Source organism: Lipophrys pholis (genome assembly GCF_963383615.2).
Source record: "Lipophrys pholis genome assembly, chromosome: 12".
NCBI classification, from domain to species: domain Eukaryota; kingdom Metazoa; phylum Chordata; class Actinopteri; order Blenniiformes; family Blenniidae; genus Lipophrys; species Lipophrys pholis.
Genome location: NC_137641.1, coordinates 17,274,671 through 17,290,505, shown reverse-complemented (window position 1 = coordinate 17,290,505; position 15,835 = coordinate 17,274,671). Strand labels below are relative to the sequence as shown.

The following is a 15,835-nucleotide window of genomic DNA, read 5'->3' as shown; positions in this document are numbered from 1 at the left end:
CCTGCGAGAGTCAGAATAAAGTGCACGTCGGCAGATTCCATTGAAGGCTTATTTGATCTGTGTCTTTTTCAGACATGTTGATAATACCACAGTAGTCACGTATGGGATTCAGTCGGTGTGGAACAGCAAGCGGGCCACGAAGAAAAAAAGGCAAAAACAATGCAGGAAAAGTTGAACAGTAAAGAATAGACTGTTGGGCGTTGCAAAAATATGCAGGAAACTTGTGACTAAACCCTTAAAAAAAAAAACTCAACTGGCTGCATTCAATGAGTGAATGAGGTCAAACTGATCCTGACAGACTCAGGAAATCCACCACCAGTTGAAACTTCTTCCCTCTGGACACAGATACCAGGCATCAGCCTGGGCCAGATCACAGGGTCAATTCATCACATTGTCACAGAGACAGAAAGCAACACAAACACATTACAATCATCAATTAACCTTTGACCCCTTTCACACAGCAACATTTTGGAAGAAGTTACCAAATATTAGAGTGTTCCTGATGCCATAAACAACACAAATATTTTTATATATTATATGATGTTTTTTTTAATCGGCATGAATTCCTCTTAGTATTTTCCATGACGTCGACACACGTGCCTGATATGCCACGTTCAAAAGACGTGAAAGGTTCCCCCGAGGATGAACCCTTTTGGTTAAATGACGCTCTGAGCTGTGCTGAAGAGGCAGACTTTTCAATGACATCATAAATAGATTCCAGGGCCTGTTTAAACAACACCCTTTTCAAGAGAAAATGGAAAACTTTCATTGCTTTTTTTGGGTGTCTGAAAAACTGAAAATGCAACTTTTTAAAAAATGCTCTGACTCCGTCTCGGTGTAAACAGGGGGAGACGCTTTCACTGTACATCCGTGTTACAATCGTAGTAAATAGTTCATCTGCACATATGCGATTAGATTGGTGTGAACAACAATGGCGGCCTCTGGAGTGTCATGACTCCCAGTCCGTATTCTCCTGGGACTTGGTGGTTTTATAGTTGACGGTCACCTGGAATAACAATCCAACTGTGTCATTTGTCCATACGAATGTCCGTGTACTCCTCATTATTTTTAGTGTACCGGTACTGTTCTCTGCATGCTTGTGCCGGTTCATTATGAAAACAACCGACAGCACCCGCATTTCTGTCATTTTCTGTGGAAATGGACTTTATTTTCCAAACATTAGCATGTAAACAAGAAACTTTTCTGAAACAAAAACCATGCACTCTCACTTGAAGCGTTGTGTAAACGGTTCCTCACTGCCTTCCACTCCACTTGGAATTCTTTTCCATCTCCTCACGCTGCGGGATGGTTTGTTGACTTAGCAACAGGATTTGGGTTAACTGGTGTTTGTTTATGACATAATTGCTAACTAAAAGAGGGAGTGGTCAAAACGAATCCACCGATGGGAAGTCAGTCACTGGAAGTTGTGTCTGCAGGAGTTGGAGCATTGAAACCCGATCTGTGCAGATGTTAGAAATGGTGTCATCTTTGGTGAGGATCCAGCCAGCGCAGACCTCCACCGTGCTGCAGGGAAGAGTTAATACAGCACCCTAATCCGGCCACAAGAAGCACCGTTTATAGGATTCTGCTGGTAAGTAGGCCCACATTGCTCTTTTTCTTTGAATGTCAGCCTGTCTGTGTCTGAATGAGCGCTGCAGCCGGTTTCTCTTTGTGGTCGGAGGGAGGGTGTTGTGACACTTTACACAGCGGCTCTGAAAGAAGGCCGGCCAGGAAGTGAAGTGAGGCTGAAGTGGAGCTCTTCTGCACGGCTCAAACCACTATGACACAGACACACAGAGAGGAGCCACACAGCTGACACAGCAATCCATGGGTGAGTTTTTATCATGAAATGCGCCTTTATTCAAGCTTTCTTCCAGGAGTTTTCAGACTTATTGTAATTGAGAAAAATGCATGGACGTTGAAGTTTACTAGAGCAGAACGTGATGATGATGCTACAGTGCAGGAGGTTAGAGTGTCAGACAACTGACAGATCTGGGGTACGTCCGAAGTCTCCCTCCTATCTCCTTATCTATCGACTTCTCCTTCACCCCAGAAGTGTTTTGTGTGGCGGCCATGATAAGGACGGTCCGAATTCTCAAAAAGCAAAGGAAAGGAGGCTCGTTGCTTCCTTTGGAGCCTCCTTTAGCTTCGGAACCACTGATGCTTCCTTTCGCAAAGGCAGGCGAGCTCATGCTGCCCCACAATTCCTTGCGGCGACAGCATTTAAAGGGACCCGCTCATCCGAGCGTTCAGGGAAACTCACAATGTCGGAAAAAGTGAGCAGATCATGTAAGTTACCAAAGCAATAATCTGCCTTGAACAACTTTAAATCATCGAAAACCCAAATGCACTTTTTGTAGTCCATTTTCAGAAACTTGTAGTTCTTTCCCACCCCGGCGGACGTCACTAGCTTGCGCCGCCGTGGGATTATTATGACTTCACTAAGTGAAAGTGCAGTCCAACTGCCACGCCAACGTGATTGCCTTTCACTAACTCCTTCAGGAAGCCTCCTAACACCTTTCCTTAACTCCTTGATTTGTCTTCAACATTTGGTTTGAGAAGTTCAGACTAAAAGACCAAAGTCAGCTGGGATCAAGTTCTGCGTCCCAACATCTTAAACTACATCCACGATGGATGAATTAATGGATGGACACACTCCATTTATTTGATTTTATCCATCCATCCATCCACTGATCTTCTGGGTATTATTGTTGGATTTTCAAGTGAAAATGGAAAGATATCAGTGTTTTGGGGGTCTGTTACCATGACAACGGTGCTCGGTGCTACTGATTTTTAAAAATGCTCCATCGCCGTGAAAACAGGAGAAACAACTTTTCAGAAACACTGCTACTGCACACGTGCACCACAGCCATATTAAATATTTCGTCTGTGCATGTGCGACTAGGTGGACAGTAACCATGTTTCCTCCAGGGGGTCATGACTCCCTGTGCTGATTCTCCTGGGATCTGGTGGTTTTATAGTTCAGAGTCACTTGGAATAGCAATCTAACTTCTGTCCATAGGAATGTCGGTGGACTCCCATTGTTAATATTTATAGCGTGTTGTTCTCCGCGTGCATGTGTGTGCGGATTTATTACAAAAACAAATAACGGCACCAACTAACTGCCCATGAAAACTGAAGAGTTTTCAGCGTTTCTACCATTTCCATGTTGATGGACATCGTTTCTAAGACTTTGCTAAACTTTTCCGAAATGAAAATGGAAAAACGGTGCATTTTCACATGAAACCTTGTCCCGGGAGCGGGCTCTCTTGGATTTATTGATCCAGTTACCAGCAGGTTATCCGATGCACATGGTAACTTGCAAGAAAAGTACCACAAGTCCAGTCCGGTATCCTTGCTGTTTGGCTAAATGTCACCGAACACAATCAGCCCTGTTAGAGAAAATGTCACTATTCAACCACATGATGCTCATTTGGGGCTAAATAAGGGCTGCAGCGATTCTATATAACATATGGAGTGCTGTATTTTCCTTTAAACAAATGGAGCAGGATTACTGCAGAGTCACTATGGCTGAAATGGGACTGTGGAACGTGGTCGACCCAAAAGAATGCTGCAAGATTACTGGAAACCCAGTGAAACATGTACGTACATTAAAACCAGACCTCATAATAAATGAACTCGCAAAGAGTGGAACTTGGAAACAGACATTGATACATGCAGTCAATGCAGAAACATCAAATAACGCAGTGAGCACGTATTTGGATTGTGGGAACGCCTTAATAAAATTAACATATTAAGAACATGTTGTTGTGGTGAGGTAGCAGTGCTATGCATTACACCACCATGCAGTGGTTGGCCACATGGTCAGTATTGACCAAATACAAGCATTGTTTGGGGTGAAAACCAGGTCATGTGCACTGTAAATAAATAGTTCTTCTGCACATGCTCAGTAGATGGACAATAACAATAATGTTTCCTCCAGAGTGTCGTGACTCCCAGTCCTGATTCCCCTGGGACTTGGTAGTTATATAGTTGAGAGTCACCCTGAATAGCAATTCAACTTGGTTTTCTGTCCTTACGAATGTCTGCGTACGCCCATTCCAATCCAATCCAATCCAATCCAACTTTATTTAAAAACCCCATTTAGAGGCACCACAGTGGATGAAAGTGCTATAAACATTGTGTGTTCGGAAGCAGAAACGTAAAAACGAGGCGTTTCCACTTGAAACTTTGTGTAAACGGGGCCTGAGTTCACGGTTTATAGTGACGATGGAGGCAGTGTTAGTGAGTGGTGTGGATAAAGTTTACAAAGAGTCTCATAAAGTCACATGACTCGTGAGAATTCTGGTCGAAGCTGCAATCTACAGAACAGGCTTCTTGCACTAAGTGAAAAACATCATTTAAACGAGCGTATAGTTAAACATTACTTGTGAAATTATTTCTTATAAAAGGGTCTGAACACAGGCTATACAGGGGGAACACTGCATTTCATTTCAGATCCAAGTATGCATGAATGTTGCACTCTGGAAATACAAAACCTCTCGGGAGAAGTGACAAAGATGCAAAAAAGTTTTTGAGAGCTTGATCTGAATCTTTCCCTTTTTTTAAAGATCTATTTTCTTTTATTGGAGTTTGAGGGATCTCCTCGTCAGTGCTGCACCTGAAGATGACGCTGATCACACAATATCCAGATTATACAACCACGTGTTTTCTTACAAGAAAGTGTGTTTCAAGCCTCGGTGAACTACCGGAGGAATCCCTGCAGTGTGTACGTGTGTCACTCTTTCATGTGCTGTATGAACTAGTTTGCGAGTTTCTTTATTGTTTCAACAACTCAGTCTGAACTTCTGCTTTATGTGGCGCCAGAGTGCAGCCACATAATGTTTTTGTGATCAAAAATGGTTTCACAGCTTTGAAAACGTTCAACCTTCTGGCAGTGTTTAAGAGTTTAGTGTCTTGAAGCTGGACTGTGCGGAGGGGGATTTTGAATTTGGCATTCAGACGGATGATAGAGGGGAAACTTCCTTCTGATAAGTGGGACAACTTTTTCAACATTTCTGTGACTGGGTGTGTATAAGGCTTCCTTTTTTGGTCACATATGTGCATACGTTTGTTTTCATTGACTACCGGACACATCACACACTGAGACCCGAGCTGACGAGCTGCCCGGTTGCCATCAAACTAGCCTCAAAGTCATGCAGTCAGGTTTGTAAGGGAGTTTGTAAAAATACCCATAATGCAACAGTTTTTTTTGACATTTAAATGTATTTTTCACCAATTAAAATATATTTAATGTTAAAATTGTCACTGTTTTCTGTCGTAATTCTTTGGTTTTGTGAAAATCGGGACATTTTCATCACGTATAATCTGTACCACAACACAGAAAACCCTTGAAGTATAAATATGAAGATTATTATGGCACTGTCACTGTATGTGGCCCCTGAACTAAATTATGCTTGACACCCCTGATATGTAATGTAAATAATTATTATCGGGACGTATTCAAACAGGATGCAATGACTGGACCCTGAAAAGAAGAATTACTGGCAATTGATCGCGTTGTTACACAAAATATTGCATCATAAATCACAAAAGCAGTGTATTTTATTATAAAAATACAAAAAGTGCAATACCAATCTTTTAACAATAACAATTACAACAAATAACATGCTTTTAACAGTAATGTTTCCTTTACACAGTACTACTTACACATCTTAAAAATAAAAGATTCAAAAGACTGTCAGGGCATTAATGATTTATGGAGGTTGATACTACAGAACAGGTCACCGCCGAGTCCAGAAGTACAATCATAATACTGTAGTAGTCTGAGCTCAAGATATTTTTTTCATGGAAATATGTCAGAAAAAGTGAGTTTGTCTTATATTAAGGCTCTAATCCTCCTTTCACACTAAAACTGGCCCACTCAACCATTGGTTCTCAAAGTGCGTCACAGTTCAGACAACACTGTGAAACCCCAGCGAATGCCGCATAGCCTACGTATTGTCACATTTTAGAGCTTTACAAATCCATAAGCAAATAATTGAAGTTGTCTAATGATAGATCTACAACCAATGTCAAAGTCATTTTTAAACATTTTTTATTATTTCAATTCATCTACATTACATCTACAATGGATTCATCAATGAAAACGTGAGTTTGAAAGTCTATTATCCGCCGATGAAGCGTTTTTCATCAGGATTTAGATATTAAAAGGAAAATGGCATCCCCTAACTGTTACATTTCTTCTGCTGCGAAGCTTTCTTGGCGTGTTTTGTCAACTTTGACTCATTCTGCTTGTGGAGGCTGTCAAACATCAGCCGGGGGGTTTCAGGCAGGACGGGTGACTCACTTAAACAGGAACCAACAACCCTGGCTCATATGAATATCAGATGTCACAACACAGCCCCTGCAGGGTGTTACAGTACCGCCACGGTTTCACTCGTACTGTATAAACACACTTGTTTCATTTAATCATATGTTCATCTTGCACGTTGCGTGACTGTATAGTAACACCATCCCCAGCCTTTCTGTGTACGGTTTGCGTGCTCTGGGTGGGTTTTCTTCAGGTGCTCAGATTTCCTCCCTCAGTTTTATTCATTAAACTCGTTCATGCAACTGTAGTGTGCAAACTCTTCTAACCACCCGACTGTGGTGAACTTTGCACTCTTTACTCGTCTAGACTTTAGGTGGTCACAAGCGCCTCGAAAACAACACTGCGTCCGTGAGACACGTGTGCACAGGGGTGTTTGCTGTTTGAGCAAAGTGTGAAACCAGCACATACTCCTGGCTGCAGATCAGGCGCTCAGAGTACATTTTCACCTCCAACATAATGGCACTGTCACTGCTTCTCCTTCGCTCCTCCTCTTTACCTTGTTGCGTTGATGCATTGATCCCGTGTGTGTAGATGAACTACAGAGAGTTTCACTGTTTTTCATTGAACTTTTGAATTATTGAAAATGATGGCGGGATACAGTTATATGTATAGTGTCATGGAAGATCTTTCTAAAAATGAAAAATTACAATACAGTTTTTAATCTTACCTATATTGAGCCAAATTGTGTTTTCTTTACGTTGTTTTGCCACTGGCTGGAGTGCCACTGAGGTCCCACCGAATAATGATTTTAATGCAGGTTTTTTTTTATGCATCTGTAACTATGGATTTTATTGCTGAATTACTGCGTTTCCGAAACAAAAGTTTCCATTAATTTCAGGGAAATTTATCTCGGTGTGATATTTGGTTTAAACTGTGGATAATAATGCTTTTTAAAGTGGGCCGGGAAATTCTTGAGTTTGAGGTTTTATGTTAACTCTGTCTTTCAGTCTGCTGCTGAAGGAGTGGTTAGAGGTCCTGCAACCAAAATTGTAGTTTGTGCAATACTGCAGGCCCAGGAAGCCATAGCGGTTTTGTTTATGTTAAAGCTCTCACGTGTATTGACGAACGCATTAATGTCCTCTTTGCTCAGAAGTGCTCCCCGGCTTGTATATTCGGCACCAAAACAGAAAGCATGTCTCTTTTTAAAACCGGTTCTGCTCGAGGGCCGAAACATCCCAGTAATCTGCTCTTGTCTTCAGCTCCATTCATGCATATCTCTCTTTGTTATCTGATGATGTTGGATGCCACAAATGATGAAATCGTGAGTTTCTTTGTGTGTCACGTTGAGAACTTCACTCTAAGTCGTTGTGCCATTTGCACTGACGTTTCACAAAGTGATGGATCCTGACAAGCATGGCAAGGAAACCCTGCAAATTATATTTCACGGTGGTGGTGAATTAGTAGTGCGATTGATGAAAACAGTTGAAATTGGGCACAGAACTAATATAAACATATGAGACATTTCATGTATAGTTAAACACTTTTTAAAAAATGTACTTGTTTCCCTATTCATTTATTTTTGCAGAAGCCAGCAAAATGTAGTTTCTCTAGTTTCTCAGATTATCTGTAGATTACTAAATGATTAGAGCAGGTTTACATTTTTGAGTTTATTTCAGTGTGAGATCTTAGCATTGCTCATTGTGAGGACCGATTACATCATCGGTTTAAGTTACATCAGACAGCTGGAGGGCTGTGAATCAAGTCAGTCGACTCTTGAGCCATCACTTTATTTGCACTATTCAACACTGGTCTACTCATTTTTATTTAGCTTTTGTGTGCCAAAATGTTTTTTTTTTTTTTTTTTATTATCATTAATGTCATATAGTGTGGAGACTTTCAGCACTCAGACGGTGTTATTGAATATTTCAAGGCCAGCTTTGTTACAGTTTGCTCAGAAGAGGACTCAGAATGCCAAGCACCCTGTTGTTGGTAGAACAGAAACTCTTTATTGCTGTACAACAAAAACACAAATCCAAACAACTAAAATCAAAACTTCCTCAAGGTCACAGGAGAATAACCATGTGACACTGGAAAGTCCAAACATGCAGAACACACTGAAACACATAAGGGCAGGGAACGGCAATCAGACACAAGGAGGGGTACTAGTCCTGTAAAAAAAAAAGTCTTTTCATCAGAAAGGTGATGTGTTATTTCATTGTTAGTAACTTGTAAAGGTCAGTTTAAACGAGAAGAAACCAAATCTCATTTGTTTTTCAACAAGGCCCTGCTTTTATTTCAATGTTCATTGGATTTGCATTTTCGTTCTAAGTTTCATGTCCAGACAACAACATTTTCAATTGATCACAGCACACATGCATTTTGTTGTTCTAATACAAAACCTACATGTGTAGATGCAATGAATGGTGCGATCTGAACATTCAAGCTCCTAAAACTGGTCTTTCTTCATCGGATTGGACCGCTCAGTATCTGTGGCTGCACTTATGCAGAGGATGTTTTAGTAAATGTACACTTTATTATATTATAGAGCAGGATCTGATATTTCTATTCTTCTTCTTTAGGCCTTTTCAGGCTGTCGTGTCACGGACACATCAGGCAGGAGTGTATATGTTGTGTGGGACGCAGGAAGGCAGAACGAGCACCGATGTTTTCTTCACGTGAATTTGAGGTTTTATTTGTCTTTGCATGTAGGAGCATGTCCAGGTGTCACTATTTCTGTTGATTGCAGAGCCTGCACTTTGCTGACAAACGGGGGACCATCGTTCTGCGAATTTATCAGAATCAAGATTTTAATCTTGCAATTAAAGTTAGACTATAGTTAATACTAAAGTTTGACACTTGGTTGTGATCAGTGAGTATCAATAGGCTGCAGTCAGCACTGCTGTGCAAACGTGTCTGTGCAAGCCTCTGTGTGTGTGTGTGTGTGTGTGTGTGTGTGTGTGTGTGTGTGTGTGTGTGTGTGTGTGTGTGTGTGTGTGTGTGTGTGTGTGTGTGTGTGTGTGTGTGTGTGTGTGTGGGTGTGTGTGTGTGTGTGTGTGTGTGTGTGTTTGACCTCTGCATTGTTCCAGTGGCACAAGTTGGAAAGTCCCACAGCCTCTTTCTCAGGTCCGGTGTGTCTGAGTATGTGAGGTGTGTGTGTGTGTGTGTGTGTGTGTGTGTGTGTGTGTGTGTGTGTGTGTGTGTGTGTGTGTGTGTGTGTGTGTGTGTGTGTGTGTGTGTGTGTGTGTGTGTGTTTCGCGGTGCGGTCCTCGACTGGCAGCCAATCACATCCTGTCTTTGAGGAAGCAGGAAGGAACGTGTCGAAGCTGGTCGGCCTATCAGAGGCCGGAGCCAAAGGAGGAGCCCCGTTCAGGAAATGTCTGGTGGAGTACCCGAGTGTCAGACCACCAGCAGGCTTCCTAATCGACACCACCGATCCTTCTGTTTGCCTTTTCTTCTCAATTTCAACCTCCTTTAGTCCCTTCATAGATCTACAATCTGCTCACTCAGTCTTTCCTGAACCTCTTCATCTTCTCTTTCTCAAATCTGTGATTGGATTGACTCTGTCCCGGGCTCTTCCTGCAGTGCGTCCATCCTCCGTCTCTTCCACGTGCTTGCAAAGTATGGTCGCATGTTGTACCGTGGTGTTGCCGTCATGTCCGTCGACATGTCCGCCCCGTCTCTGAGGAAGAAGAAGTCGTTTGCGCGGAGCTCCAAGCCGAGCCCCAGGATGTGCATCAGGGAACAAATGTAAGTCGGGACGCTACCTTCCATCTACATTCAATGGCTTTGGACTACTCAAAGAACTGAAAGAAGTTGATGTGAGTGGACTCTTGTGTTCGTCTGATGTCTATTAGTTGGACTAAGATGGGTTTTCTTCATTAGGTTTGGTAATATCCTGAATATCAGGCGTGATTTGCAAAAGCAGTCATCGTCTTTGATTGTTCCTCAATGCCAGAGTGAAATGTCACAGCTGAAGGCTGCTGCGGTCGTGTCGGGCATTCTTTCAGCGCTTTGATGCCGAAGTGTTTATTTTTGTTTCTATTGTGGGACATTTCAGCCGGTTTAAGTTGGACGTAAACACAAGCCTTGTTTCTCACGACACCTTGAAAATTGCAGCACTTTGTCGTCTTTCCTCGGATGTGAAACCGTGGCACAGAAATGAGGTTGCTTTATTTCACAGCGGTCAAAGAGCTGCAGTGAAAGTTGCGATGGTATTAGAAACATCTTTCACACCCACAGCATGACGCCTTCAGCTGGAAGCACTCACGTCTATGTTAATCTGAATTTCACACAAAAACAGGTTTGTTAGAAGAGTTGAGTTAATTTTACAAATCACTAGTGATACAGAGCTGAGTGCAGCATCCCAAAAGAAGGAGACGCGTGTAGTGGGAAGTTATTTTAATTTTTCTTAGTGAAGCTGAGTGATGGAACCGTGCTGATGACTGAAGTACATTTATTTACCATCCAGGCTCTCCACATGGTAATGGGGACAAATGAAATACACACAGGTGTGAGTGTTGGATGTTTACACAGTTACTTAACTCTAACATCTTCATGGAGTAGTTCAATTAATATTAGAATGCTTCAAGTGCAAACGCATAGTTTTGCATTTTTATTTCAGTTTAAAAGTTTCACATTTACGCGGAAACATTTTGAAAACGATGTCTTGCTTACATGGAAACGGCAAACATGCAGAAAACCAAGCAGGTAGCCTGTTGGACCCCTGCATTCACACAATCAGATAACAAGCAGATAACGTCATGCTTTAAGCATTAACAAAAGTCTTTCACTTGAAAACGTATAAAACAAAAGTGATAAACGAGCACGGTAGAGCCAGGTGAAAGTTTTCTTGCATTTCAAACTCGCTTGAAGGCAGTGATAATCGAGTGATGGTGTATTTATGTTCAAATATGACACTATGCACACTATTCACTCTACTGCATATGCTCTCGCAACGTTTCAGAAAAGTAGATTTTCCTTGAAAGCGTTGCGGTGTAAACGGGTCTTGGTATAATGTGCGCGTGTTACATGTTATTTAGAACAAATGAATCCGATTTTTAAAGCTAAACTGGTTTTAATGTTCTTTTAGGGTTTGAAGGAACACAGTCAGTCAGTTGAGGGGGCTTCGGTTTCACTTCCACACGCGGCAAAGAGACGCTCACACTTTTCTTTCATCTTTGGTTTGTTGATGCTGAAACAAAGAAAATCAAATCAAATCATGTGGGTTGGTGATTTATTTTTTTTTGTCTTTCCTTCCTTGGAGTCAGATCGTACGCAAGAGTTTTAGGGCCACTGAAGAAAAAAAAAAAAAATTGGAGGCTACAAAAAAAACAACCCTTCGTGGCCCCAGAAAAAGTCGAAAATCAAAGTCGAGAATTTCTTTTTTCACGGTGGGAAAAAAAGTCCGTCCATCCACTTGCCGGCGCGTGTGACTGCTTCCTCAAAATGCATATCAGGCGGTTTAATGAAGTGATGAAAAGATGCTTCAGGACAGAATCTCGCTCATAAACATGGTGCAGTTATCATCAGTATCAGGATTATAAGAGACGGAAGACAAAGACACGGATCCCGGGCTGCTTATTTAAATGTGTTCTTATTAATCAAGGAAATCCTGTGTAAAATCACACGTCCATAAGCAGTAAGCAACCCGATATAGTCAGAATTAAGTGATTTAATGTGAATTCACATCTACGGGCAAATGATGAGGGATGGATGGACGTCTCTCCGTGAAAAAAAAAAATCTCGATTTTGATTTTCGACTTTTTCTGGGGCCACGAAGGGTTTTTTTGTTTGTTTTTTTAGCCTCAGAATTATTTTTTTTCTTCAGTGGCCCTAAAACTCTTCCGTACATCGGCTTCATTTTCTACTGGATATAAAGCTCCCTGGTGGCGCATGCTCTCTGCCGCATGATTCCACTGCAGGTTTGAGTCAGAGACCTCGAACGCGCTCAGTTTACAGGAACCACGCTCTCCTTTGTAACATCCGTGCTGATATGATATGAGCGATCCCTCTTCCTGCATTTGCCTTACTTTTAAGATTTTAGTAGGAAACTCAATACAATGGGAAGATTTGTACAGTGTGTGTGACAGGAATCCTTCTTCTTGGTTTTCACAGTATGATGATGGACAACTTCCTGTTCACGGCCATATTTGGACTCAGGATGTGATGATAGGTAGCAGAAGTCACTGTTTAAGGAAGAGAACCTGTTTTTTTTTTTTTCCTGTTTCAGTTTTTAGAGAATGCTACTGTTGCAGGTGAACTTTCTCTTTCTGCTGCTTCTACAAAGGAGGCTGATCTTGATGTTGCACATACACACGTCGTAGCACATTTCGATTTGTGATTTTTGGACTACGAGGAAAGCATTTATGCTCATAGACTCGTGTACTGTAAATCACGCTGTGAGATTTACACCTGAAACTCTTGTTTGTTTTTTATCAGAGATGCTGCTGTTGAGGCATTTCCTCGGTTGGCCTCCCACGACATTTATTATATGATATTTCCTGTGCGGTAGCGCGTCTTCGATGTTGCAATCTCTTCTGATTTTCTTCTGTTGCTCTTGTTTTCACATCATCTCCTATAATGTGTTCTTCTTTGATCCTTTTCCCAAATCTATGTGCCGGTAACACTCCGATGTGTTTGATAACTGCTTCCAATCACACCGTGGTAAACTCCAAAAAAAAAAGAATGGAGTGATGATACTGTTTCCAGCAGCTCCTTCTCATGTAAACAGGCCAAATGGATGCAAATTAGGGTCGTACGCTCACAATTTGATGCAATTCATGATACTATGTCCATCAAGACATCGGATGTATTTGCAGAGTAAAGCAGAACGACCTGGACCGAATTGCATGTGAGTTGATTCAGGTGGTTCAGGTTTGATTGAGGCGCCTTGGTTGTCAATGTGGTGCGAGAAAAGAGTGAAATCCTAACATCTTAGCTTGAGCCCACTAACATCAGCACATATGAAATGCCCCATTTGTATTCAAACCCAATGGAAACTTGCAGTAAATCATGAGTCAGTTGGTTTGTGGCACATTTATATTGAAAGTTTGTACCATTTGAATAGAAAGTTCACTCGGGCGGAACCGAGAAACCTTCACTTGTCATCGTTGAAATAGTCTCTCGTCGGTTTCATTTCACCGATTTCTTTTCTCCTTTTTGGTACTCGCTCTCATTCGACACACAAACCGAAGTGGAAGTGGAAACCTCGCTGACTTGACGTGAACCCGTGTGAACTTGCTTGATATCAGTTTCTATTGATGTGAGCACACCTGCGAGGAGGTGAAGCCGGACCAGTGGATGAACAGCTCAGGCCGCTCTCACAGGGCGGTGAACAGGAAGAAGCTGCGGTTCAGTGCGACAGGCGTCTTATTTCCTGGCCGGGACGGACGGCGTGCGCTGCAGCTGGGTCGGCGGTTTAGCTCTGACCTTTAGCGACTCTCTGATGCTGCGTGTCTGTGAGCTGATTGTAGAAGGTGGAGTGGGGGGGGGGGGGGGGGGGGGGGGGGGACTTTGAGATTAGATCTGAGGTGAATGCACAAGTTTTACTTAGCCAGATAAGTTCTTCTGAAGCAGACACCTGACAGATGTTTAAACTGACTGATGACAAACGCTGGTCTGCTCAGGTCCAGACATACCTGCGTGACAAGTCTCCAGAAATTCCCTGACGGTCCAGTGAGCTCCACTTTCAGCCAGAAAATAGATGTGCTACTGTAATAAATGTTACTCTTGAAGTTAATGAATGGTTCAGTAGTGTGCAAACTAAAAAAAGCACATCAGACCCCAGTGTGACACCAAACATTAGAACCAGCAAACCTCCAATCCCAAGTCTGCTTCTCTAACCTCTAGTTAGCCACTGCTCACTAAAGCAGTGGTTGTCGCTGCTATGCACGGTGCTCAATCCATCCAATGGGAGCAGTTTGGGGTTCAGAGCCTTGCTCAAGGACACTTCAACGTGTGGACAGGAACAGATGGGAATTTGAACCTGCAACCTTCCGATTGAAAGACGAACGTTTTGAAACAATATAAAAGACAAAACTTTATGACATAAAAGGTTCTGTTTTCACAAACAGAAAATGTTTGTTGTGTTTTGGGTGACTGTTTACACCACAATGGTGCTCCGAATCACTGAAAAAAAAAAAAAAAAAAAAAATATATATATATATATATATATATATATATATATATATATTGTAGTCAATAACAACAATGTTTGTCTCCAGAGTGTCATGACACCTCGTCCACATTCTCCTGGGACTTGGTAGTTTTAGAGTTGACAGTCACCTGTAACAGCAATACAACTTCATGGTTTGTCTGAGTACTCGCCATTGTTAATGTTCACAGCGTATTGTTCTTTGTGTATGTGTGTGTGGATTCAATACAATAAACAACAAACGGCGCCAACTGGCATGCTGATTACCGTTGTTTTCAGCATTTCTACTGTTTCTGTGTAGATATACAAAGAGTGAAAAAAACAGACTTCTGTTGGATAGGGTGCCGCTCTCTACAAATTCAATTAGTACAAAAACAATACAACTACATTTTGTATTGATAATAATAGCATACTGAGCACAAAATAACTGTAATCCAGGAGGTGTAACAGTCTGAAGAATACTTCTTTGTCTACTTCAGACTGACTTACTTCTTTAAAAAATAGTTAGGATTTTATATTTGAGGTAAGTACAAAGGCATTTCACTGCTCGGAGTGCATAAATAAAACTATATATGAGGTGGCATCCTTAAAATGTAATTTTATTATCATAACTGCAATACTGTTAACTGACAGGATGTCTCCTGATTTCCTCTTTGGTAATTTACAATGACAACATATGTGATCACCATATTGACATATCTCTCAGGGTTAGGGAACAATGTGTGTGATTGATAGTCTGAGTCGGAGGATCCTGTCAGTGCTAGTGACATTTGATAGAATGCTTCGGTAGAAATCTTCTCCTTTTCATCGGAGTTACTGATGAAAAGAAAACCACTTAAAGTCACACAGTCTACTGCCCTGCAGATCTTCAGAATCCTCAACTCACAGCTAATTTTACTCACTTGTCTGCACGTCTGTATGACATCACATTGTGGTGTGGTCATTCAGCAAAAATACAGTCCTGAGACCTCATTCATTTGGGGTTTTCCAGGTTACAGCAGCACCAGGTTCAGTTTCATTTTCTCCAAACTAGAACGGTCAGCCTCCAAACCTCAGTTCTTCTTCTTGCTCTGTGATAACGAATTTTAAAAGAAATGTTTCTGCTTTTTTGTGCTCTTGTTGAGGTCTCAGTTCACCTCTCAGTTTTAAATATAAGTGAGGTTTTTTTCTGTTGTTGTATCAAGTGTATTTGTACACCTAATACAATCAGTATTCAAACCAGTTTGAATTTAAATTAATCTAAATGAGCAAAGTTTTCCACTTCCACATCCAGATGTTCTTCTTAGGACCTGTTTTCAAGTGAAAACGCAAAATTTGCATTGCATTGTGGGTGTTTGTTTACACGACAATAATGTTTGGAGCCACTGAAATGTTTTCAAAAATGGCTCCCAAGATTGAACTTTTTGAAA

The 15,835-nt window shown here is 41.6% G+C and overlaps 1 protein-coding gene across 4 annotated transcripts in view; it reads left to right on the top strand.

Moving 5' to 3' along the window:
• The first annotated feature begins 1,401 nt into the window (after nt 1-1,401).
• The window catches only part of sh3bp2 (SH3-domain binding protein 2), a 28,061-nt gene continuing 13,627 nt past the window's right edge, over nt 1,402-15,835 (top strand). For 2 of the 4 annotated variants that reach the window (XM_080476229.1, XM_080476230.1), the window contains exon 1: nt 9,795-10,021. In XM_080476229.1, coding sequence (XP_080332355.1) covers nt 9,903-10,021 — 119 coding nt within the window. In that variant the 5' untranslated portion in view covers nt 9,795-9,902. Of the gene's footprint in view, nt 1,592-1,681; nt 1,832-9,794; nt 10,022-15,835 lie in introns of those variants that run through there. The other 2 variants (XM_080476232.1, XM_080476231.1) reach the window with 2 other exon arrangements.